This window comes from Mugil cephalus, chromosome 17 (assembly GCF_022458985.1).
Source record: "Mugil cephalus isolate CIBA_MC_2020 chromosome 17, CIBA_Mcephalus_1.1, whole genome shotgun sequence".
Classification (NCBI taxonomy): Eukaryota; Metazoa; Chordata; class Actinopteri; order Mugiliformes; family Mugilidae; genus Mugil; species Mugil cephalus.
Window position 1 is genome coordinate 19,000,265 of NC_061786.1, and position 27,334 is coordinate 19,027,598.

At 39.7% G+C, this 27,334-nt stretch overlaps 1 protein-coding gene across 1 annotated transcript in view; it reads left to right on the top strand.

Moving 5' to 3' along the window:
- The window catches only part of sos2 (son of sevenless homolog 2 (Drosophila)), a 45,127-nt gene that overhangs the window by 2,252 nt on the left and 15,541 nt on the right, over positions 1 to 27,334 (top strand). The window contains exons 2-7 of the mRNA XM_047610733.1: positions 14,343 to 14,468; positions 16,541 to 16,672; positions 16,776 to 16,940; positions 17,036 to 17,242; positions 21,538 to 21,681; positions 23,729 to 23,839. Coding sequence (XP_047466689.1) covers positions 14,343 to 14,468; positions 16,541 to 16,672; positions 16,776 to 16,940; positions 17,036 to 17,242; positions 21,538 to 21,681; positions 23,729 to 23,839 — 885 coding nt within the window. The remainder of the gene's footprint in view (positions 1 to 14,342; positions 14,469 to 16,540; positions 16,673 to 16,775; positions 16,941 to 17,035; positions 17,243 to 21,537; positions 21,682 to 23,728; positions 23,840 to 27,334) is intronic.

The following is a 27,334-nucleotide window of genomic DNA, read 5'->3' on the forward strand; positions in this document are numbered from 1 at the left end:
TGTTTTGTTTTGTTTTTTTTTTCCGAGTGGAAAGGCAAACTGTGTTGCAGATTTTGGTAGCATAGATGCGGTTTCAGGTTAACCCAAACTACAGGATGTGCTTATGATCTGCATCATCAATCCTCTCGCTCCACGTTTCTTTGCAACGCTCACGTTTCCCCTTTGAACGCCTCTGTTTTTCTTCTTCTATTGAGTGAATTCAGTGTCAGGAAAAAACGTTTCTTCTTCTTCTGCTTTGGTTGTATTTACGGCAGATTCAATACTCCGCGCAGCCGACAGGGCTTGCAAATGCATGAATTATCTCTGATTGCTTTGTTTGTCGTCCACGTAAACGGTTGATATCTAATCGGGATGATTTCAGTGTGTTATTTGTGTAAAAAAAAAAAAAAAAAAAACGTAGCCGAGGACTCGTCTTGTCAGGTGCTGCTGAGTTTAAAGAATGAGACTTTAAAACGCAGGACGCTGCAGCAGAAACTTTGCAGCATGTGGACTTATTTGGAATGAGACATTGTCGGAAATACTGACTGCGTTCTTAAAATAGATGAAAGAATTGCAGAACAAGTTTATTCTCACTGCATGAAAGATGTATGACTGTTTTCTTTAAAAATACTTGTTTGTATGACTAACCTTTTTTTTTTTTTGCACGTTCATAGAGTTCTTCAACCTCCCCCCATTTTTTTATATTGCTTTCTACTTGAAATTACAATAAAATACTCATATTCTAATCTGACCCTAAACCAAATATGGCATAGTTTTAATTAAATACTGTTATGACATATGCTTTAAACGTGTTGATTTTAGCAGCACTGTTTCTGTGGAAGGGAACCAGCCTTGGATTTATCCATACAGCAACCTGCCGTTTATAAATAACACAGCCCTGTTATTGTCAGTTGTCCGCATTACATTAGAAATGCAGTGATGAATCAGGTGAAACTGAGAAAGCAGGTGGTGGGTCATGCCACAGTTTCATTGTCTCAACTTGCCGCACAACTGCCGGAGGGAATGCCTGTCAGAGATTGACGTAAGAGAGGTTTGTTATGGTTTTTGGCAGACTGTGACTCGCTGTTTTTCACAGCTGTCCACCAGAGTGTTTCCTTATCAGAAATGAGCCGTGGCGGATGACTACGTCCCCGAGAACCATTAAGGTTGTTGTTTAGAGGCTGGATTAGTCTTCAGAGACGGAGCGGGGAAGTAAACCCCCCGATCGCGAGGAGGAGGAGGAGGAGGAGGAGGAGGAGGAGTCGGCTCCAGGTGGTCGTCGGTCGCTGAACCGTCTAGAAACCGCTTCTATTTACTGACGTTTGACCGATAGCTGAGGCATGACTGAGCCTGTTGGTTGACTGACAAGAATATTAATGACCGGTTGCTTTCATAATCAGTTAAGTGTTTAATTTATCAAGCCCAAATGCCAAAGATAAGCTAGTGCAGCTTTTCAGATTGGAGGTTTGTGCTGCGTTTCTCTGTTTTACGCCGTTGTAAATGAAATATTTTTTTTATTTTGGGCCATTAGTCAAACAGGAAAAGTGATTTGAAGACAGTCGGCATGTTTTCGGACAAACAATTGATCAACAGATTGAGTCATAATAAAAGTAATTGTTCATTGACCTATTTACATATAAGAAATGCAAGATTAGTTGCACACCTGTAACATGCATGGTAAAGGTGGGAAGCAACTTAAGTTGCACTTTCCAGTGAAACAGTGTCTCAAGTCAAAAATGTTTCCCCGACTTTTGTTGAATTGCTCTAATATCTTGTCATCGCCGCTTAGCAAAAGCAGGAAAACGCAAAATTAGGGCTGCAGCCGTGCGTTGATAATCGATACGTGCCTCAGTTTGCGTGGAATAAATGTTTATCTTAGTTTCCCAGTTGTGTTGATTCTGTTAAGTCTCTCATTGTCTCGCTCAGTTAACGAATATCCAATGCGGTGACGCTTAAGAGAAAGACAAACAACAAATCTGCAACAAAGCGTCAATATCGCGTCCATTTTATTTTTTTTTTGCACACAAAAAGGCCTTAACTCTGTCGTGTTGAGCATCTCAACCAAGAATCAAAAAACCAATCTTGCAAAATCAGTATCCAAACTAGTCCTGTGTCTTGTCTGATTCTCGGTACTTGGGTTATTTTTCAGACAAGAACTCGACAAAGACTTCAGAGAACAGAAGCTTAATGTCTAGCATGACCACTTATTTCCCATTTATCTGCACGTATGTTTCCATTTTCCATTATTCGAACGCTCCTAGAAACTGTTAGCAAACTTTTGCAGACTAATAACACGGCTACAAGTCATGGGACTATTTCTTTTCTTTCTTGGCTGTGTTAACTTTTACGGTGCATCTAATAGTGAAAGTGTTGGTTTAAAGTTTGAAATGTGTCCGTCTGTGGTGGTTTTACCTAAGGGTGAACTGACTGCTACTCAGAAAACACTCGTGTCCTCTCGATGCTTGTTTGACGAACGCGGTCCGCCTGCCTTGACGTCAACGACGCGGACTATTTTCGCGCAGCCTCGCTCGTCCGTCTGTATTTCCGTCTGTTTCGCCGTTCTCTGTGATATTTCAGCGTTACTCTCTCGGCTCCCGTCTGGTTATTCTTGAATCCCCGCGGCTCGTGTCTGGTGCTATGCGAGAGAGCGTTATTTCACCGCTGACACGCTGGCGTTAATAATAACTGTGCATTCCCCAGGTCTGCTGTTTTTTCGCTGGCATCGGGAGTCGGGCCAGAGCTTTCGCGGGGTCCAGTTTCATTCCATTGCCATGTTGAGCTCGGGCAGCGCCGTGCTGCTGAGTTCACGGCTGCTCTGCTGCACGAGGACCAGGCCAACATTTAAAGCTGCTATTGGTCGGGTTACAAGCCTCGCATTGTGTGTCTGTGTGTGTGTGTCTGTGTGTGTGTGTTGCCTTTCTAATCCTGCCAACCTGAGCAGTCGGTTAAATTCTGACAGGGTGACTTCACTTCGAGCCGAGATAGTTGTTTTATTTTAGCCCGACGGTTTTGTTGCTTATTTAACCCAGACTAGACGGAGCGGTTGTCGCCTCAGCGTCAGACGGTGCAGTAAGTTTGTGATAACACGCAGCGTGTGCTGCTACATCTGTCATCTATCGTGTTTTTATATTTACACAGCCAAGAGAGTCAGATTTGCTGAAGTTAACATTTCGGGAGTAAATGAAAGTAACATAGAGGCAGGAAGTGGAGAATAGCAGAAGAATTCATTCGAGTCTGACCACAGAGGTTTCTGAGAAATCAGCAAATGCGTTTACTTGTGCATTGTTGCCCGAGAAAGTTGCTCTTAAGTTTCCCACAGACATTTCCAGCTGAGAGTTTATTTTCACTTCTTTTATCTTAATATTTTTTTTTTTTTTTTTTTGCATTAAATTGGGCACTGGGGGAAAAAAAGCAACAACAATAACAACAACAGCAGCAGCAGCAGAAGTGCCTACTACCTGAAACCAGTCTCACCGCGTCAGATGTGTTTTATTTGTGTCTGTCTGTTTTTATAACCTCAGCTCTACCTTATATCTACATCTCTCTGTCTAGATAAACGAACTCTCACTTTAAGAAGGTGACCTAAGTTGACTCTGCTCCATCGCAATTTGGCGGCATTGTCTGCTGGAAGATTTGGCACGCTCGCAAATATCTTTATGACCTGCACTAGCTAGTTGTGTAACTTTATATATGTAATCCTCCACCAGTTATGTCGTCTGAGGTTGTATTTTTTTTTTTTTTTCTTTCCATGTAGAGTTGTGTTAATCTAAGATCTTTGCACTCACCTCCACGGTCGAGGTTTTGGTTTTTCCATTTATCTCAAATCCGTCTACATCGACAAGATTCACTATATGCAACAACTTTGTTTAGGTCGGCATTCGTATGTTATGCTTTAAGTATCAAGGTGAGAGAAATCGATGTGCAAACTTTACCGCTCGTCTCCTTGCACCACTTTTCCATTTATTTTTCTTATTTTGCTAAAACATCCTGCAGGGTTAAGGCTACAAATTATTATTTTACATGTTAAGACATTAATTCTATAAATGGAGAAACTACGTGAATCTTAGCTTAAACCTACTGATACTAATTATTACAAAAGTCAAGACTCATGCAGGATACACGTGCCTTTAAAAGGTGTTAAGATGAATTAGTGTAGATCGTGTTGATTTTTATCGGTATTCTGTTTTATTTATCTCCAAGAGGTAGTTTACAACCATTTAGAGCATAAAACAGTGCTGTAAATCTACATTATTTGGTTTTATTGGCCCGTAGTGGTGCTGTGCTAGCGTTTAGCGTCTGCTTTAGAGAATCTTTCAAAGTTGTAAAAGCAGGGGATCGACTCTGTTGAGATGCTCGTACATTTTAACCTCCTGAACCCTGAGCTTTTGTTCGCTATGTGTTTTTAATTCCTCCGTGTCTCTTTATTTGGGATTAGCAAATAAAAAGAACTATAAAAACTAAAGCACCGTCTTTGAACAGGAAATAGTTTTCTGGGATAAGTTATGTCCTCATGTGTGGACACGGGGATTATTTCGCTATTCAATATTATAATAAAGTCACCAACATGTAGAAAAATAGAAAACTGTTCATTTTCGTGTCTGAATTCCCAATGTCTTCAATTAAGTGCTTGCTAATTAGCCAAGTTTTAGCTCGTCATCTAGTTGCATCTTGTCTGTCAACTAGTTAATAAAAATAAACAAACTTCACCTGCAAAATTTGCCGAGGTTTTGAACCTTGTCCATGATCGGCTGTAGAATAAATCGGCTGCTGTCATGTTTTTACACCAACCAGTGTCTAGTTATGAGGGTAAAAGTTTAAATGAAGCAGAATGAGCTGCCACAAAACCCGAAACTCAACGTCCTCATATGAGGACGCAGGGTCTCAGGAGGTTGAACATACCTGGCGGTGGGATCTGACTCTGGATGAACGTAAACATTGACATTTATGTCGTTAGTTTCGTTGATTATTATCATAACGTGTCATAGGAAAACAGTTAAGACTTTAATCTTCAGCTGCTAGTGTTTGGAAATTTGCTGATTTTAACAGTAAATTGAGCATTTATGTGTATTTGTAAATTATTATATAATTTTGCTTTGGTGAATGAATACATGATGATATTTTTATTATAAAAACAATAACAACTCTGATTATATGTGAATTATTAGTTCAGCGAAGTTCATTTTATAGCTATAAATGGTCAAAAAAATAAGTAATGAAAACAACTAGTTGCAGCCCCTAATAATTAAAGGCCGGTTTGGGAAGTGACTTCATTCACTTCTTCTTTGCAGTCGTTAATCTCCGCCAAATACAACCGTGTGTGGAAAAAGTTCCTCTGGATTTGTGCAGTCAGAGTGGAAATGGTAAACGCACAACATGAGATAATGTGCACCTCCTTGATCTTGTGCAGCCGTGGGTTGCTTCACCTCCGGGATGAGGCCGGCGTGCGTGTTGATGACAGGATGTCCCTGGTAACAGGTTGTATTTCCTGTGCCCCCCCCCCCCCCCCCCCCCCCAGGCCGTCCGATTAAAAACACAGGGTTCTCCACCCCTCCCCAGGATCTTTGAATCAGAATATTTGAAGCATCAGCTCGTCCTCTGACGTGGGTTCAGGCAGAGGATGGGTGGATGCGGGGCAGGGGTCAAGCGGGTCGCTCCAGACCGGGGTCAGCGCGGGGCCATGTGCATGCTCGCGGGCATTTTCAGCCAGCTACCGTCTTTAGCACCTGAATGCGAGATAAACGTCAGGAGGTTTAATTAACTTGTCGCGTACGCGCAGGTTCTTGTTTGTGTCTAAACAATGTGCACTCAGTTGCCAATTCATTAGGTACACCAGTGGAAACCGAAAGCGTTGTTCAAATCTTAGCTTTATGACGGTTATAGTGTCAAATATTTGTTTAAAACAACAGAAAGCTGTTAGTATTTCTTTTTATATTGTGTTGTCCTGATACATGCTGCCATTATTTTTAATTTTCATCACGTTTCTGAGGCGCGTTACAATATAAACTGACGACAACAAGAGTCACGAGGCAGGATTGTTATATAAAAATGCATTAGTTTTCACTCGTGTACCTAATTTTTTTTGGGAGACGAGTGTAATATTGTGTGTACGTTATGTACACATGTGTGTATGTGCCTATTGTCTCAGGGTTGATCTGTGGCCTATGGTTCCCCAGACGGTCTAGTTGTAATGGCAGATGATGTCATGGCATGAATCACAAAACAGTGACACATGCTCGGGTATAATAACAAGCCCCCCCCACCACACACACACACACACACACACACACACACACACACACACACACACACACACACACACACACACACACGCACGCACACACGCCGCATTACCTGCAACCTGAGCCTCGTGCAGCTTCATATACACAGCCTGGAGAATAATCAATCGAATTAGAAATGTTAACCCTGTATTAACACCGTCCTGCCTCTATTATTACCTCCGTTCTCCTGCAGCCAGCGCACGTAACACCTGATCGCGCCGCGCGTTACAGCTCAGATGTGCACAGAGATATGGAAACTGGATGCAGGGCCCGTTTTTTGAAAACCTTTGTTCTAGTGACCTGCATTTTTATTATTATTTAAAATCCCTGAACATCCACTGTAGTTTCTGCACAGATTTATTAAAGCTTAATCACAAACTCAGCAAGTTTTTGTCAGTTTCCACATCAGTTTTTATTTGAGGTAAAATGTTTGCGGTTGAAGATGTTTGGAGAAAAGCCTGTGTGTTATTTATTTATTTATTTATTTATTTATTTATTTTTTCCTTAACTTTATCCAGTCGGCTGCACAGCTCGCTCCTTTGTTTTGACGTCGGATCTAATTTTCCTCCGTGGGCTGAGGCGGGACCACGTGACAGTGTTGTGTTTAAGATGCTGTGTAAGTGTGTACAGTGGGAAGACACTTTCAAACACACACACACCCAGATACGTGTTGCCAAAACTCTGGATCGCTGTAGAAGTTTAAAATGGTCTTTATAAACACGGCTTTTGTGCTTTTGCTTCAAATGGATAAAATTAAGTCGATAAAATGAATCTTAAAAGACGGTTAATCTGTTGTTTTTTTAGTGTTTTGTCTATAAAATAGTCTTAAAGTTACAACGGTTCATGCTCGTATCTTCGTATCTATTATATCAGTAATGTGCAGCATTAACTGGATAAAATCAGGTTTAAATTATTATAAATGGCCTTTTTTTTTTAGATTTTGGGCACCTTGCTTCTTTGGCTTTAACTACAACATACCAGAGGTTGTGTTCGTCCTGCTTCAGTCTACTTCTATATTTGTGCACTTGCGTTGAAGCTGATAAATACTCGACTACAGATATTTTTACTGAAATCACTTCAGTGGACGGTGAGAAGGAGACACTGGAGACATGAAAGAGGACGAGCATTTGAGTTGTTGACTTATCGTCTAGCTTTCTAGTTGTCTATCACTTTGACAGTGTTTTTTTTGTAGTGATGGAAAACAGATATTGCAAAACGTTCGGCATCTTCCGTCCTCCGCTATGTCGAGTCGTCCTCCCACTGAATACGTCCCAGTTTGTGCATCATTGCCTTTTTTTGTCCCCCCCCCCCCCTCACGCGTTAAGGCTCATTTAAAACACCGCAGGACGTAGACGGCGTAACCTACTACGCACGTAGCCTACGCCGGCGCGAACCATTTCCACTCGTCAGTCTGGCTCGTTCTGTAAAAAAAAAACACCACCCAGTCCGGATTAATTTTTTCTTTCTCACTATCGGCTTCGCTTTCAAACAGCGGCGACTGAAAACGAGTCGTGCAGATGTTTGCATCTCTACGAATCTCCTCCTCGATGTTGTTAAAGTCTCCATTGATGCAAATCAGTTCATCAGAGTGTGGAGACGTCAAATCGCGCCGCTGAGGTCTGCACGAGGTCCGGGCCGTCGCCATGGCTACAGCTACAGTCTAAACCGCCCATTAAGCCTTCTCACCTAAGATGAGAAAGGACGAGACGAGGAAAGGACCCAAGGAGAGACGACTTGTGGCGGCATGTTTTTTATTTTACTTTAACGCACATTAACAGATAATTAACATCCTGAAAGAAAACAAATAGGAAAACCTCTTGAGATTCGGTTGCATCTGTCATGCAGGGATAGCGCAGTATAAAGGTAGAGGACGTATATTATAAAGGGATAATTGGAACAATAAAAAAAAATAAGTCAAATGATGATTAAAATAAGAGAACGGGGGTAAAAATATGTACTTTTAGTTGTAACTGGTCATATATTTACTTTCTGTAACCCGATCATGGGAGAGTCAGGTTTCATCCAATTAATAGGCATCATTTTTCTTGCAATCATCAACAAAACATGTAACAAAATAATATGTCACTGGACCGGAGGCGTCATTTTAGAGCCACGTGACGTCTGTGTCAACTTTGTTATTGTTTTGTTTATACGTTGCCGCTGCATTTTTTTATATAGTTCTGTAAGAAGAAATAACGGCGTTCAGATGTTTCCATTAAACGTTTTAGATGTGGTTTGGTTTCAGTTCCAGATAAATAACCTTTTGCGTTTGAACAGGATGTCGAGACTTTTCATTATTTCACAAATTCACGTTGGGCACCGGCGTTGTTGATCGGGACCGTTCCTCCTGTCGTTAAATTACAGTGGAATAATAATCGAATGAATAATTTTAACGTGACCCCGGGACACTGTGGGTAAATGAGTTATTGTATATGTTTGTGTCTGCGTTGTGGCTCTGCCTCCAGTCTGAGTGTGTAGCATCAGCCTTTCTGCTGCTGCTGCCGCCGCCTCCTCGTACTACGCTCACGTCAATACCTCTCAGTCTGCCGCTATGATCTGCTCTCCCCCGAGGAGGGAATGGGAAGGGGATGGGATGGGAGGGAGGGAGGGGGGAGGCTTCGCTCTGTGTGGGAGGTTGAAAAGGAGGGAGGCGGAAAAGTGAGAGTGAGCGAGTGAGCGAGCGCTGGGACTTCCTGTACCGCCGGCCTTTCCCTTCTTAATGGAGCTGACCCATGAAACTGAACACCTTAACGTGGCGCGGCGCGATAGTGCGTGAAATCTTTACATATGATCGAGATGCAGCTTCGGTGGTATGGCAGGAAGCTAGTGCCACTGTAGCTGGCATGGCGGCATCTAAGCTAAAAACCATTTAGGGGTTTGTCATCTTGTGCAAATAACAATTATCCTCATTGTATATTCTCCATACAACCATCCTACTATATCTACTTCACGATACATATCGCGATACTTGAGTCACGATATTATTGCGATATTATGATATTGCGATATTCTGCATGTTTTTTTTCATATATAGTTTGTTTGAAACACACTTTTTATGTGTTATTAGGTTATTTTTTTCATCTCTTCTCATCTAATATTTACTTCATGATGATACACCAATCTGCCATAACATTATGACCACTGTGTGTGCCTTTATATGAGGCACTAATGAGCATTTAGTCCTCAAAGTTGATTTTATAAGCGGAGAAAGTGGACAAGTGGAAGGATTTGAGTGACTTGAGTGACCAGATTCAAATGTTGTTGACTGGTTGGCACAAACAAGGCAGTTTGATTCTTTGGGCAATGTTGACACGTACCGTCTACCCAAGCGCTGTTGGGAACCGTGTCGATAGCTTTCGTGGCAGCTGTATTTCCCTGGTACAGTTTTGGCCTCTTTCAACAGCATAATTATCCTCGTCACAGAGGATAAATGAGTCAGGAGTGACTCCGAATTCCCCCACTTCTCAATCCAATCCAGCTTCTGTGGGATGTTCTGGACTAATAAATCCTCACCTCACCTTCCCAACATGTGGGTCTTGCTGCTAACGTCTCGGTCCCTGTTACCACAGCACAACTTCGGAGGTCTACTGGAGTCCAAGTCTCGATGGATCGGAGCTGTTTTTGGCACCAGAATTAGGCTGGTGGTCATAATTTTATGGCTGGATTGTCAATTATTAACTGTTAATTGACTAAAGACATTGCTGTTTACTCCATTTACATTATATTATTATATATATGAATCATTTTCTCGATTTACAGCAGGTGAAAACGTTGCGTTGGTACAAATTCACCTGCTGTCGTGCGTCTACGGGGATGATCTTGTTTTTGTTTTTTTTCCAACCCATTTCATTTTTGGGTTTTTAGTTCTTTTCAAACCCAGGAGTTGACCTGCCATCGGTCCGTGCGGTTGCTTTCACTTTCACAGGGTTCCTACTTGGTCCGTGCCGCCGACTCACACTAGATCGCGCTTTAGTCCGTCGCCCTTTAGGATCGAGTTGCAGCAGAGTTGTAAATACACGGAGCCGCTCTGCTTCCCACTCCTGCAGCGAGACGAGCTCGGCTGTACGATGTTTTCATGTGTCATTTCAGGCCAGAGATTCAGGCACTTTATAACCAGCATATATTATATATCACAGTATATATATATTAAAACAGGCAGAGCTGCAGCTGAGATTATTGCCAGTATTTGTTTGCTTTCTGATTATTTTTGTTAATTAATCCATTTGTTTTGTTTTTTTTTGGTCCCTAAAAGGTGAATAATGTCATTTACGCTAAATATTGTATTAAGATATTAATAATATAATGATCATTTGTATATATAAGCACCATTTGATTTTTTAATTGACTTCAGTCTCAATTATTGCAATATTTAAAACTTTTACCATACAATACTTCATTATTATTAGCATTGATTAGTCTACTGACAATATTCTTAATTTATGCATTTAAATGACTTGTTTTTCCAAATAAACTTATCCTATAATAATAATAATAATAATAATAATAATAATGAGGACAGACTAAACAGTTAAACCGAAAAGTTGTAACTACAGATTTTTTAAATTATTATTATTTTTTTTTTAAATATTTTCTCCTTGAAAGATTATGTGAAATATTTACAATATATTTTGATGCAAGCAGAGCTGAATTTTATGTTTATTATATATTTTCAATTTTATTCTTATTATTTTTGTTATTAATTAATCCTGATTATTGTTTGTTTGGCCTATAAAATGTCTAAAAAAAAGTAAAGAAAAACTCATTTAACTGTCCATTTTTGTTCCAAATAAACATAATTCCCCTTTTAATTATCCTATAATACTAAGATAAATTAAATATTCACACAAAAAGTGGACAAATAATGTAAATATTCCATCTATTAACACAGTTTTCCTCCTTAGTTCTAGCAGGAGGATCCAGCAGCTTCACGTTGGTCCCTGTGTAGCCGAGCGTATTTTTATTTGAATCCCCTTTCTGTTATGACGACCGTGATCTTATTCAGATGACATTGGGTTCTGTGTATTTTTGTTGCTCCGGCTCCCATCCTGACATTGTTGGAGATAGACGACACTCGTTGGACGTGGGCCTCTCAGAAACTATTCTGTGAATGGAGTGGAGGGAAACCCCCGTAGTTTCAGTGTGGTGACTCACAGCTCCTGGTGTCCTGTGGAATTTGGTCAAGTGCCTATTTTGCGGTTGAAAGGACCGAATCTCATAACCTACTTCTGCTTTGATGTATGTATTTAGAAACTTTCCGAATGGAGTTTTACAGCTTATTTATAGCCGTCAGGTCTTGTGAGCGTGCATCAAAACAGAAATGACGTAGAGAAATATTTTAAAAAAGTTCCCATTTGCTTGAACAAAAGCATCCGAGTACAGTGAATCAGATCGAGGACGGGGGTCTTTTCTAACTTTTCTTTCACCCTCTGATTGATTATTCCATCCCACGAAGACGTGAATTCAAACTTGAGACAGAGGGGACATCCTGCTTGCTGCCGCCGCTGCCGCTATTGAGTCAGAGAAGAAGAATGCACGGAGCCCGGTCAGCGTTGACCTTTTTAACTCTCCTCTCACATTCCTTAATCCGAGGGCAACGTTTTGTCATCATAAAGTCTCCTCCTTTACTATACGCCAGGGTAATTCCGTCAGTGGCGTGCGAACAGGCCGGGCTTTTGTGAACCTCGAGTAAAATGCGAGGCTTTTCTATCCACCCCTCGCTCTCGCTCCTCGTGTTCCTCCCCCCTCTGAGTCGGCTTCGGGTGCTATTATAGTATCTCAACTGACAGCATTCCTGCGAGAGGGCACGGCCCGAATGACGACAACTTTCGGGAGGCTGCAGGGTAGCTGTGTGTGGAGGGGGGGGTGTTCTTCCCTCTCCCGCTCTGCTTGCAGACCTGACGAAGCCACACCTTCTGCACCGTCTGCACCTGAAACCACACCTTCTGTCAGGCTGGTGTGCCGCTGCTGAGCAAACCTGGGTGCCACAATAATAATAATAATAATAAATAATAATAATGCAGCAGAAGACAGAGCTCAGCTTTGAATTCATTTTTTTATTTTTGTTCCTCCAGTGTCTTGCAGATTGTTTTGAGGCTGAATTCTTTCCTTTGTGGAAAGAGATTTTATCTGTTGTGCGCGGCCAGATTTCTCAGGAAGATGCTTGTCGATTTGTGCGCTGCAGCTTTATGGTTAAAGAGACTGACACTATGGTCAGTGTATGGAGCGAGTGCAGCCAAAGAGGGAGAAAGAAAAGTATTATTACTTATTGTTAAACCTGATAGTTTTGTAAATGATTGTAAACAGGACTGAGTATATTTGTTTTTCTTTGATATATTTGTTAATATACCGGCATACAGGTGTTGTATTTGATTACACAATGTTTGGAACACTGCACCGCGAGACACTGTTTCCGACCGGACCGTTTTCAATGTAGTGCTTCTAAACACGCATGGTCACTGCGAGACGTGTTGAAGATAGAAATTAAGCGGCAGAAGAAGAAGACGACACAAAAGAAACGTGCCGTGTCGGTTATTTTGCGTTTTTTTAAGGTGACCAGACGTCCCCAATTCCAGGGGACAGTCCCCGTTTTTTTTGATGACTTGTCCCTCGGCTAAAGCGGTGCCCAATTTTTTTGCTTTTTGTGAATGAGGAAAAAACAAAACAAAAATGTTGCTCGTAGACTACAGTTATTACGGTAACCGGTTGCACTGCTGTTGACATTACAAACATAGTAATTTACATATGTTTAAATATGAATAAATATGGTAAAATAAAGGCAGTGATAACATGGGGCCATGCAAACTTGTTTTACTGCTAGTGTGGATTATTCACAGTAAAATGTCTCCATTCTTAGTCAGTCTGCTGCATTAATTCCTCTGTCACCCAGTTGAAAAAAAAAAATATCTTGATATAGCGTGTTACTGTCAGAATATTGAAAATGCTGTGATATAACTTTTTGTTCATACTACCCAGCCCTAGTTGTTAATAGTTGTACAAAAACACGATGCAGGCATTTCCTGCATTTTAAATTGCCTTTGCTGTTTATTAAAGTTTGTGGTTTTCACAGAGAAAAATCTGACTTTTTCCTGCTTGGATTTTATGTTTTTAGTCTTGTTTTGAGTCCAATGTGTTAATACAGTTTGTCAAAATGTGTCAACATGTGAGGTTATGCTGAAAAGAATGACACCAAACAAGGCAATAACCGTTTAATAAGATGAAATATAAAGATTAAACCAAAAGGCCAATTATACTCTGGACTCCAGAGGGTTAAAGAAACGAATATCCAAATGTGAAACATCTGGATAAATTAAACTTTTTATGCAAAATATTCACTTTCATATTTTTTTGTGAAGCATTCAAGCACATGCACATATAGTTGTTTTCCTGTCTCCCATAATGTGACTTGTTTCCGAATGAAATGTAAAGAAGGATTTTGCCAGGTGCCATCCAAACACATACACTTCCTGCTACGATATCACTGATAACCTGCTCAGTTTGTTGACTAATCTTAGAGAAAGATTTTGTATGAAGCTCAGGGTTTGGTGAGTCTCTTCAAATACTATCCGAGTACACGAATGTAAGTGTATATTAACAAGTTAAGGATTTCAATTAAGAGATAAGATTTAGACACATAGGTGACTGAAACCCCACAAAATTACTTTATGGAAGATTAGAGCTGTGTCTTTAATTAAAATGTTCCATAGCTGACTCTCAAATGTCTGAGCTTTCTTGAAAGCAACATCAAGGATTTAAAAAATTGTTTTGAATTTAACAGAAACCTGTGGTCTTTAATTATTCGTGATTATACCTTGGAAAATAACCAGCTCAAATAAAAGCTAAACTTGTAATTAAGAACCATAAAATGAAAAAGACAGAAAATATCACTTTTAAGATTCAGCCGTTGTCTGTACTTGCAGCCTTGACGTCACTTAAACGTGATCCCGACTGAGGTGCATCATACCAGATGTTGAGTTCAACGAATTACACGGTTTCAGTTTACATCATGAAAACCAATGTTTTGTGTGACTGTTGTATCTCATATGACTCTCATCACTGTCTCTGTGCTCGGTCATCTTTAACCTGCAGGTACAGAAGCAGGTCCACCCAAACCTGACGGCGAAGGAGGATGCCCTCCAGCACATTGAGGAGCTGATCCTGCAACTGCTCAACATGCTGTGTGTTGCCCAGCCTCGCTCCGTACAGGATGTAGAGGTAAAAATTCAATGTGAAATGGCCAGAATATGAGTTATAAATAAATATATGATTATAAATATGTCGAGTTCCCTTCACTTTATAGTGTAAGGTATCCACTCCACTCGTTAATATTAATTCAATTAAAGCAATTAAGTCATGTTTTTCAGTGCAAAATATTTTTAATTATTAATAGTTACTGTTGGAGCTTGTGTTTTTTGTTGCAATGTGATTAAAAACAGTCTGAAATAATAACAATAATTAAATTCTCAGTTTTTTTTCTTCTGCTTTTTGTGAAATTTTGTGTGTTCGCTCGCATCCTGTGCATCTCCTCTCCCATCTTTAAAACCCAGTGATGCCCCCTGGCCTGTACACGATCTCACAGTATGTAAAGTTTAGGAAAATGCACAGAAGTAAAGGTCGCGACCCACCGAAGCATCGTTTTGGCTGTTGACGGTTGATCTCATCCAGTTTGTCCTGGAACCGTTGGCACTAGTCAGACCACTGCTGAGATCTGGTTTTTCCTCTTCATCCTCCTTATAATATATAATTGTATCATAGTTGATCACATTTTAGCTGTTTTTAGGCCTAAAATCAACATGGCCGCCTACAACCAAACACCACGTGGCGTTTGATTAAATTGCAATTGAAAGTTATTTATAAATGCATTGTAGTAACACTTGACATAGGATAAATCAACACATGAGTTACACAGAACTTTATATAAATATTATATCAAATAACTAAAGAAGAGAAGCAGGTCAACCTTGGAGCAGGTCATGTGATTTGGATTTACCTTCCTATGGAGGTGGAATGTGTTTGTAATGTGTAACTTGGCTGAAAGCGATTTTCTCGGACATAGGTACAATTTGTTATTTTCCATGTGAAATTTGATATATTGTCAAAAAAACGAAACATCCCGTCATGATTATCTCAACTTAACAAAAAGAACACCATGAAACTAATTCTAAATAAGATAATTTTATCATTGTTTAGTGAATAAGAAGGTGGTTGTTATTACATTTGTATGGTTATCTAGTCATTTGTATTAATACGTGATTGTTTTCATAATAAAATAATTATGGATTTTGTAAAGACATGATCACAAGGAACATAAAAACATTATTTTTCTTACTTAATAAAAATGGATGCATGGTTTATCCCATGGTCCCTCAGTTTATTATCCTCCCAGCTAATATAAGATGGTTTACAACTATTATAACCTGCTCGAATGAACAGTTATTGCTTTTTACACAGGTGCAGGACGTATGAGACAACCAGTTGTTGCCTGTAGTGTTTGCAGTGTGTGCAGCTGCTAGAGAGTTTGTTGCCGTTTGTGAAAAGGGACGGTTTGCTGTGTCAAGGCCTGTATCTTAGACTTACACAGACTTTAATGATCCACAAGGGAAACTACTTGGTCACAGTAGCTTAGTTACACATAAAAAAAACACTCTTAAAAACCACAATGAAATAAAAATATATGTATTATCTAGTAAAATATAACGGTGTAAGCAAAATATGTAAAGAATTATCATTATAAACAACGTCCAAGGTGATTCAACATTTCTTTTTTTAACTACTCCTAAAATGTTAGTGCTTCCACCACAGTGTTTTACTTGCCTGGAAGCCAGACCAACTTCCTCCTCCTACAACTTTTTTTTTTGGGTGTAAAGTTGGCCCGCGACACTTTCTCTGCTGGAAACCGACTGCGCTCCTGCAAAGATCCATGAGTCTTTTGAACGAGCGTTGACGAACGTGTCGTTGGTTTGAATTCCTTCAGATCTAAATGTCTCCGCCGTCGTACCTGTCGCTGAACGTGTTGACGGCAAATAACTTTCAAAGGGCGAAAATTAAAACGGCAATTAAAAGCGTTTTGTTGAGAACGCCTTAATGTCACATGCTCCGTGCTGTAGGTCGGTTGTGGGACTATCCAATCGAGTTCTGTTTTGTTAGATCAGTTGAAACATGCCCCATAATGAAATCAAACTAGTGTTACCAGACCGCTCCTGGTTTACAACGACTCTTTCACCTGTGTACCTCGTATTTATATATATATATATATAAAATAACTCTGCCTCTTTGTTTGTCACCAGGAACGCGTCCAGAAAACTTTCCCCCACCCCATAGATAAATGGGCCATTGCAGACGCCCAGTCAGCTATTGAGAAGCGTAAGAGAAGGAACCCTTTACTTCTCCCCGTGGACAAGATCCACCCATTACTTAAGGTAAAGTTTAGCGAACGTTGCCTCTTCTTTTGCAGTGAACCGTTTAAATTCAGTGATTAAAACCGTGTGTGTTTTTGGTTCTGCTCTCTCTTCTTATTAATAGGAGGTTTTGGGCTACAAAGTGGACTACCATGTCTCCCTGTACATCGTGGCAGTGCTTGAATACATATCAGCAGATATACTCAAACTGGCGGGCAACTATGTCGGCAACATTCGGCACTTTGAGATCCATCAGCAGGACATTAAGGTGTCCATGTGTGCAGACAAAGTAAGAAACTAAGCTCACCACGAATGAATAAAGGAAGGAAGGACCTGCTTCTGCTTCTACTTTAACTGACTGACCGGTTGTTTGTCTGCGTCCAGGTGTTGATGGACATGTTTGACCAGGAGGAGGACATCGGCCTGATGTCGCAGTGCACGGAGGAGCCGTCGTCCTCCGGGGAGCTCACGTACGACGACCTGGTGAGGCTTGAAATCGCCGAGGAGCGGCAGTACCTGCGAGAGCTCGACCTCATCATCAAAGTGTTCCGCCATCACTTCCTGTCCAACCCCAAAATCTTCACGGCGCAGGTGAGGAGGGACTTGAATTTAAAAAGGCTGCAAATGTTTCGTTACCGCTTGTTTCTCAATTGGAGAGAGGAATTAAGCTGTTGATAGTGAATATTTAGATATTAATGCAAATTAATTCACTTTTAATGGGGTAGATGGAAAAAAATGTCTTGGTGGTGCATTCAAGGACACGCAAACATATAAAAAAGTGATACATTCACAAATTATGTTTTATCTGAATCAGATCCAGGAGGTTCAGCTTCAAAACTATGAAATGAATGTTCTCGTTTTGTAGTGGAAACACAGTCTTTCCCGTGCAGAGGAGGTTTCAAATGACTCATGTAAATGTGTAAATGTGCAGAACCACTGACCAAAATTTCTATTACTATTTTAAAACACATTTTTTCCATGTTCAGACAAGATTTTTCGAAAAATAAGCGAAAAATATACTAGTCTGCACAATAATATGACCAAACTTACATTAGCTAAACATGCATCTCATTATCTTTACATTTTCTGTTGCATTTGTTCTGCTAATATTGACTTTTCAGTTTGAAGCATTAACTGCATATAAAGATCCTTCTTATGCATATACAAAGGTTTTGAAGCTCAGCGTGGTGGCTTCAGGTTGTCGCCATCTTACTCCGTGTTAATTCAAAATAAATAAATAAATAAATAAATGGGCCACGAGATGAAGCTGAGGCAGAGCTAGCAAGCTGCGACTGCACCTACCGCTCCCTCAGAGCTGCAGAAGCCATAATTAATCATGACTTTAAGCCTGAGGTATATAACTTATGTAAGTGGGTTTTATAGAAATTAACAGCATGTACAGTCGTCATGAACGGAGAAATTGGTTAAAGAGACCAAAACAGTTTTTTTCTAGCAGGTTGCAAACATGTTAATTTCTGTAGATGTGGATATGTGTGGATTGATGCTGGTATTAACAAATATAAACCCCTCCAGAACTGTCTTTACTAAACTTATCAAACATTTATTGTTGCAAAACACTGTGTTAAGTCAGTGGCAGAGCTTTACTTTAAAATAAACACTTCACGTTTATCGCTACGTACGTGAGTCGGGTTGTTTGCACATTAAACAAGAGTGAAACATTGGTTCTTTCTTTGTGTTATTGGTTGAAATTAGTTTAAAAAAAAAAAAAACACACCTAAAAGCGATGGATAGTCCAACTTCTGCAGAATAAGCAGCTTACGCTAAAGCCAGCTTACTGTCAAACAGTCAAGTTTCCATCAAAGCAGTTTGAGCCAAATCTCGGGTAAGATCATTTAAAGATTACAGCTGAAACTCTGTAATCGGGGTTAACTGGTGATCAGCGTCATGGAGCAGCATGAAATACCCAGTATCTGTTTTTTTTTACGAGATTGGTTTTACATCAGGCAATAATATCATCTCGTGTGCACACACCTACATGCTTAATAAAAATGATTATGTCTTGAGTTTTCTAGTAACTGTGCGTTCATATCTGTCTCTGAGGGTTAACCGAAGAAACAAAGTGCTAATTACATCATGTCTAATATGGCAATTAAGTCATTTAACCTCACAAAAAAAATAAAATGAATAAAAATTAGGAGGAGAAAAGTTTCGTCAAGGGAAGGAATCGAACGGCGTTTCTACGGGCTGAGAAGAAGTGAGCGGAAAGTTGAGTTTAATGGCTCGCTGTGGCTTTGCATATTTTGGGTTGGGTAATTTGTGGTATCATTTGGGTGAGGAGGATAAACCTTTGCGAGGCCCAGCGGAATGCAGAACGTGTAATTATGCTGAGACAGGAACAACATCTGCAGCCCCCGCCAGAATAACCTCAATTATGTCTGTTGAAACACGGCGCAATCTGAAATTACTCGGAAGATGTCAAGAAAGTGTTACGGTGAAATAATGACAGGGCTCGGGCTTCCATTCAGACTCCAGCAGTCAATAATCACCCCCGTGCTATTTTAGGGTTCTCGTCTGCCTGGCTAATTGTTTCCTCGGGCAGATTTGAGCCTGTTGTTGTTATTGTTGATGTCCCACTGTTTATTTATTTATCTTTTTTTTTTGTTTATCTAAGGGAAGCCGGCCGAGAACAGGGGCACTCTCTCTTTCAGCACCACCCTTTACATTCGCTGTGTTTACATGCACTTGGGTAACTGGGATGTTGTCAGTTTTCTTTGGCAAAGAGATGACTTAAAAACAAGAAGGTTGTTTTTTGTTAAATTCAGGCACCTTCACTCAAGACGAAAGCAACAGCATTTACAGTGTATTTGTTTACATTTACGTCTATTTATGGATAATTTAGAGCATGATTTTAATTTTGTGCAAAGAGCCTAATTGTCTCTATGAGCTGAAATGCTGCCTTCAAATGGGATCGTGTTTACTGGGTTTATGAGAAATCTCAATCAATACATTTACATGCACATTTAATTGAGCTTTGCTCAAAATTCGACTTTCCGAATAATCGAATAACTTGACGGGAACATGTCCTCCCCCACACTAGGTGGCGATAAGTGTCTTTTCCTTGGGTTAATGCGGTTAATGCCCTGTTTCTGGTTGACCTATTACGTCATATAATGTTTATTTTTATTCATTAATTCATCCATTTACTTTTTGGATCCCCATTAGTCACTGCCAAAGAAAACAACTACTCGTCCAGGAGTCCGCCCAAGTCTACATTACATCACTAAGACAAAAAACAAACAAAACACAATAAAAACAATAAAAAAAAACGTGTTAAAACAATAATATAAAACGAATCGACAACAGCTAAACTCCCATAACAACAGGTATTTACAGCATATCTAAAAATAAACCGTTCGTTACAGCTCAGAGGTGACGGTAAATAGCGGTGAATCAACTAAAACTGCAGAGGTGTTTCCGAGAAAATTTCCCATTGATGACCATTTAATCAGAAATTATTTAGATGAGGCGTCGTTCTGTGACATCAGGTATTGCTTGGTCCATATTTTCATTCCTCTGTTGCATTCGTTTTAGAGACAGCAAGTGAAAAACAACCTTGTGTTGTATAGTATTTAAGTCATTCCTGTCAATACTCTATGACAGAGGACACTCTGGATTTTACAGAAACAACTTCTTCTTCTGTGATCGGCTTTCATGGATGTTTTTGTTCTGGGGTCATAGTGGTTGTGGAGCATGCGCACACACGTGGTCTAGTTTAACTCCAGTTAAGGCGAATACAACCCGATGAAAATAAGCTTCCAGTCGCATTATCTGCGTGTCTTAGTCGGACAAGGAGAACTCTGATATGAGTCAAAGTCGTGTGTTTACATGCGCATATGTTGTCCAGTGAGAGTGTGGTTACTTTTTTGCACGTACAGGTAAACGTGCTGAATAAGAATGGCGCCCTCTTGTGGTATGCACAACCTAGTAAGTGGAAATGTTTCGGAAATGTCCCAATTTCGCGAGCTGTGATGCGTTTGCTGGTGAAGCTCAATTATTGTAATTCAAATACAATTTTCTCCCTTATGTTTATTTTTTCCCTTTCTGTATTTCCTCCCGTGGGCAGCACAGTAGAGCGGTGGTTAGCACTGATGCTAAGCTGTTAGCTTCGGACGCTTCTACGCGCCAGTTGCCTACCAGTGGTGTTTTCTCTCAACTTCTCGCGGGTGTTAGCACCTGAATGCGAATCATTTTTTAAAAGTAGCTTGTGCCACAAACTCTGACGCTGCTGCAGCTAATGACTGTGTCGATGCATGAGTTGAATCAATAACTCAAAAGCGAGTGATGCCCGCGTCCCTTTCACCTCCCCGCCCGTTTCTCCCCCGGGAAGGTGCTCCTCAGTTTTAAAAAAAAAAAAAAAAAAAAATCTCTGGTGTAACATTAAGACAAACACGACGCCTCTGTGATGGCAGGAGTCGTGGGAGGAAATGATCCGGAGTCACAGCTGAAATAAATAAGCGTAAATAGGTTTTCGCAGAGACAAAAAGCTGTGTCTAAGCTCATGTAAATGAGAAATTAAATCTCTAAAGACATCTACAGGGCTCGCTGTCACAGCAGGGCATGAAGGATTTTAAACCACCAGACTAAAGAACTGCTTCTACCCCACAGTCATAGTCAAAATGAATTCCCACCCATAGCTGTAACATATTTTAAAACACCTTACTATTTTTATACTGCCACGTTTGTCTTGTTGTCTGTTATTGCTTATGATTTCATGCAGGTGTGGTAACCTTGCAATGTGGATCTGTTTTAATGTACACTGTCGTATGGTGATGCGCATTGACAATAAAACTATTCTATTCTAAACTTTGGTTGACTGAGAGCGTTTTATAACGCGATTATAACGGTGTAATCGTGGTGTGTTGCAGGACGTGGAGGTGATCTTCAGTAACATCCTGGACATCCACGAGCTGAGCGTGAAGCTGCTGGGCCTGATCGAGGACGCCGTGGAGATGACGGCCGACGGCAGCCCTCATCCGCTGGTGGGCAGCTGCTTTGAAGACTTAGCAGAGGTAAGGAGAGGTTTATACTTATAAAACGTACTTTACCATCCAGCGATGTGACTTTGTTTCATGTCTGAGTCCTGATGTGGGGATATGATGAAAATGTAAGGAGCCGAATCGCTGAAAGCTCACATTTATAATTATTATAATTATTAATTTATTCATATCACTTGCACAAAGCTCCGATTATGACTCAAATCCTGCAAGCTGGCATGTGCTGCATGATGATACTGCTTCAGTGTTTAAAAAAGAAAAAAGTAATTAAATCCCTATTCGCACAGGATTAGTTTTATCTGGAGACCCTCGGTAATTTCTAACAATCACAGGTCGACTCTGATCTTAATCCCGTGCGAATCGTCCATGTCTGTGATTTGTAAAGTTAAAAATTACACCGTAAATTACCTACCATAATCATCGTAACGCAGAAGTCCTCTGATAAAACTAATCCAGTGCGATTAGTTCACACATCTCTGTGATTTAGGGGTGAGTTTTTACTTTTTTGTGGCTTTTTTTTCTACCTCTTGTCACTTAAGAATCATGAAGGATGTGCTATAAATCAAAGTTTGGACAAATGTTAGAGAGCAAAGTCCAGATGTCGCTGAACTATTTGCCCGTTTAGACGGATGGAACCATTAAATCATTAATGTGTTCATCTGTAAAGGTGGGACTGATTTAAATACTGACGGGTTGTTGGTCATTTCTAGTATCAAAAATATATTTTTATCATCCGTTATAATTTGCAAAGTAATTAGAAGTGTCTCTGACCTGCAGTGGAGTTAGACGGGAAGTAGCAGAGCCATAAAAATAGAACGTAAATTTGAGTAAAACACCAAGTTTGTTTATATCGTGTGAATGCGCCACATGAAACACAGACATAGGGGGAGAATATTTGAATCAACTAATCCCGTGCAAGTAGGGCTAAAGATAAATAAAAGCCGAAATTCAAATTTTACTCTACATGTCTGCTTTAGATATATCATATATCAGCATGGTTAATTAAGCATGTGTCAATATATTTTTATCATAGAATTAAACAACTCATATCTAACAAATTAAATAAATTCATTCTTGCTTAACCCTCATACCTGATTTTAAAATTGTTACGTTGTTACTATAAATGGCATATGTTTAAAAAATCTGCATTTTTTTCCCATAAATCTTTTAATCAAGTTCAGTACTAACCATAAAAAACAAAAAGTTAGATTTTTCTTGGGGGGATTATTAGAATGATTAGTAGCAGCATTGAGTTTTGATGGGTTTTTATTTTGTTTTAGTGCCTGATTTACAAAAATTGTTACATTGTTACCATTAAGAAAATAAAATTTAGTGGTGCCATCAAAAACACTGACATATAAAGGGTTAAAAGTCAGAAACTAATCAAGCTTTTGGTATTTATGATTAGTACTGAAGTGGATTAAAAGCTTTATGTAAAGAAAAAAAAAAAGTATTAGAAAATATTAACATTATTTTTAGGTCGTTTTGAAGAGGACACTTTTGTTCCTTGATGGTAACAACGTAACAATTTAGGTAACACAGTGTAAAAATGGAAAATTATGACATTAGAGTTTGAAATATTAAAATTTCCTAAAAAAAAAATACACACCTTTGCCAAATATGATAGCAAAAAGCATAACTACCATGAAGTTATCAAAAAAAAATGGAGTACACTTTTGTCCTTCTCGGGTTAAATAAGGGTTAAATGTATTTTTCTGTTGTTTAATGCATAAAATATCACTAATAAACAGATGTGACTTTCGTTTTCTCTGGCGATCATTCAAATTATTAGTTTATTTCTAAATGAATGAGGTGTGTAAGAGGACGCTGGTTGAGTCCACTGTCCGTCCATGTGGCTGATGATGATGGAAGGTGGTCCTCTCACCTCCAGAGATAATCAGATCCGTCTCTGCACTCACAAAGTAAAGAAATCATTCAGTTTCAAAACGATTGCTTCATAAACCAGTTCCTTTTATTTCCGAGAGCGGGAAGGAGACGCCGTCCGTCATCGCACGCATCCCTGTAGGCATTGACTCTGTTGTTCCTCTGTCCCCGTGTGTAGGAGCAGGCGTTCGATCCCTACGAGACCCTGTCCCAGGACATCCTCAGAAAGGAATTTCACGAGCACTTCAACCACCTGATGGCGCGACCGACGGTCGGCCTCTACTTCCAGGTGAGGGCGTTAGAAAACTGGGGTTTTTTTCGACCAACACGAGTTGAATGGAAAAAATGTTGAAAACGCATATTCTGACGATGAGTTTCACAGTTCAAGAACCGTACTCTCGGAGGATATTGACCAAATTTTCGAAGAAATGTGGAAACCTGTGGTCGGGGAATCTTGAAATCTTGTTTTTGCGTTAACGTTGTGGGTTAAAAACTGACCGCTTTATCTCACACTTCACATCTTTCCTGTCATTCTCCGATGCACACTTTCTTATCGATCCAAAAGAGCCATAAAAATGAAAAGACAAAAGTGTGTGGGTTTTTTTTTTTTCTTTCTCTTTCTTTTTTTAATCATCAAGGCACAAGTAGGTCACTGTATGTGTTTACACCTCGCAAACAGGGTTTCAGTATTTGTTCCTGCTCCGCTTTGAAGTGAACCTGGGTGCCGGCTGAAATTCCTCCCAATATCGTTCGAAGGGCATGTCATGACATATTCGGCGTCCTGTGTACAGTTTATTCACTGCCGCCGCATTGTTTTATTTGGACATTCCTCACAAGAATAGCATTGAATTATGCTCGGTGGGGTGCAGTCTGGCAGCCTTTGAAGATGAAATATTTGCTGGTGTTTTCTCAGGCCAGAGACCAGCGAAAGGGCCGACTGTTCGCATGGAGCCGCGAGCTCCCAAACCTGCTCAGACTGGATTTACAGAATCTTTTTTTTTAAGCGCAAACATCTGATTTTTATTTAAATGTGTCGTTGACCCGTCTGCTTTCAGGCCTCCTGTGTGTCTTACAGTCCGTAGTGCACCTCTGGTGATGTGTTTACCCTCCGACCAGCCGGGCTAACCTTAGTTAGATCAACACCGCTGGCACTGTCCTCTGATTACACACACCCAGTGTTTATTTTCATAAACTCATTGTATAGGAGTGAGGGAAAGGGCACAGGAGCTAAAAATACTGTGCACTCTATTGACAACACGGTATTCGTTTACAGTGAATAAAGCCCAAAGGTTTTTTTTCTCTATAATATGTCATGTTGGTTTTTAGTGACGTTGGAAATTTGGAATATTATTTATTTCTTTACATGACATAAACCTAGTGAGTGTTTTTTATATCTGCTGTAAAATATCAGCCACGTAGATATTTAATCCTTTATTTATCCACGTTAGAGCTGAAAGTTCATTAATTGATTCTTAATTGGTCCACGTTCATAATCAATTAAGTGTCGGATCAAATGCCAAACAGTGTCTTGATGCAGCGTCTATATAATAAATGTTTTTCGTTTTATTTTCTTATGTGCCATTTGCCGTCAATATTAGACAAAAAAATGTCAAGAAAACTTGTGCCATCGTAATTTTAGAGGAGAAGTCACCAACATTATCCAATCCAACTTTATTTATAACGCTCTTTAAAACACCCACAGGGTTCCAACGCTTTATACGAAAGAATAAATAAAAGACGACTCACACAAGGTACAAATACAAAGATAAATTAAAAAGACATAAAACATCAGTAGAAACAGCTAAACAGTAACATAAGACAAAACAACGGGGTGTTAGAAGCCAGGGAGACCAACATTAGTTTGACAAAACAATTAAACTTTTAATCAAATTTATTTTAGTATTACATAATTTTTAATTAATATTATTTTTTAATAAATAATGATTAACTAATCCTCTGGTAATTAGTAAAATATACAGAATATTTTTCACTTTTTTTAAATAAAAAACAAATCCAGATTAATTTATAATTATTAATTAAGAAGTTAGTTATATGTCATTTGTTATAGACATACATTATTATTTTATTATTAATATTATTGTTATTAACATCTTTGTAGCAGTTTTTTTTTCTGTTACCGTTAAATTTCTGTGACCAAGTTAAAAACATAAGATGTTGCTTCATATCTATCATGGCCTTAATTCTAAACCTCCTTCAGATGTAATAGTTTCACTATGTGTGTCTGTATTAATCACCATGTTTTTATAGTGACACATTAGTTTTAGGTATTTATATAAATGTCACAAAGACACAAATTACCATTTATTTCCATGATTCATTTATTATTTTAGAAAACGTTTTTTTTTTTTTTTCTGGACCACAAAAATGGTTTGTTTTGTCCAAATCCACGAAACCAAATTTTGACCAGTTACAGATGTTTTTCAAGAACAGATTTGAAAACTGTTAATTGATAACGGGAAGAACCTTTTTTTTTCTGTTTTCAGTCCAGCAGCTCAGAGATTAATTGATTAACTGTTTCAAATGTGATATTTTTAAAATCCATTTTACTTGAGTGTTAGAGCTACGAGCTATTTGTGCGTCTGTGTGTGTGTCTATGTGTGTTGATAATGAGTGGTCCCAGGGGTTGATGGTGTAATGCTGTTTTTCTCCACCAACCTCATCTCATCATCTCTCTCCACCTTCTTTGTGCAACACAAATCGTTATGTGAACACTTTCATGCACAGCTGCAGGTTTGATCCCATAACACATGTGTTACGGGATCAAACCTGCAGCTGTGGCTTCATCATCATCATCGTCATCATCATCTGTGCCGCCGCTCTTCCTCATCAGCCTCCGTCTCGTTGCATCGCGCTCCATCTTTCTCATTCCATCCTTCTTGACTTTGCGCCTCGCTCCCTCCCCTCCCTGTCAGATGGATGTGTCTGTCGAGCACTCAGCCCCTGCACTCTGCAGCGTCTGGTATTGTGGGTAAATTACATCGCCTTTTAAAAATAGAACAGGCAGCCACACTGCGGGCCATTTTTCTCCCGGGGGGGTAGGAGGAGGAGGAGGAGGAGGAGGAGGAGGAAGGGTGGGCGGCGTGTGGCCCAAAGGCACATTTCATGTCGAAAATAAGCCGTGAATTAAGACGGCGAAAGCCGAGAAGTTCAAGCAGCCCCACGGTTCCTTCTGTGAAATGGGAACACGTTGTTCTCGTGGTCATTGTGTTTATATTTAGGCCGCTGCCGCAACGACGCACGTAGAGACACGTCACGATGGAAAAAATGGCATTTAAGTATTTAAATTATATACCAAAAGGTAGCACCTACTTAAGTGGCACCTGCATTTTTCTCATCCTGTTTATGATTGAATTATGTTTCACGTAAACTAAATTACATAGCAGTCAGTAGCTGGGTTCACACGGAGCTAAATATTACGATTAGAATCGGTTTAGACGCCCAAACCGTATGAAAATGCTCCATATAAACACCTCGTTTGGAATGAAAAAGCCCAAAGCTAATTAAAATTTCAGTCGGTTTCACAGGGGTCGAATATTCCTTCTCCCCAAACTAATTGAATCTAAATGAAGTCGGGCTCCGTTCTGTCTGAGCATGCTCCGTCTTGACGCAAGTGCGCCGTTTCCCCGACTGATCTACGGCTCCGCGGAGATCCTGTTTTTAATAACAAGTCTGAGAGAACTAGACATTATCGCACGCTTAGACGGCAGAAAAAAAAAAAAACAGAAGTATCGAACTGTTTGAAAGAGGTCCATCAAAAAGTAAT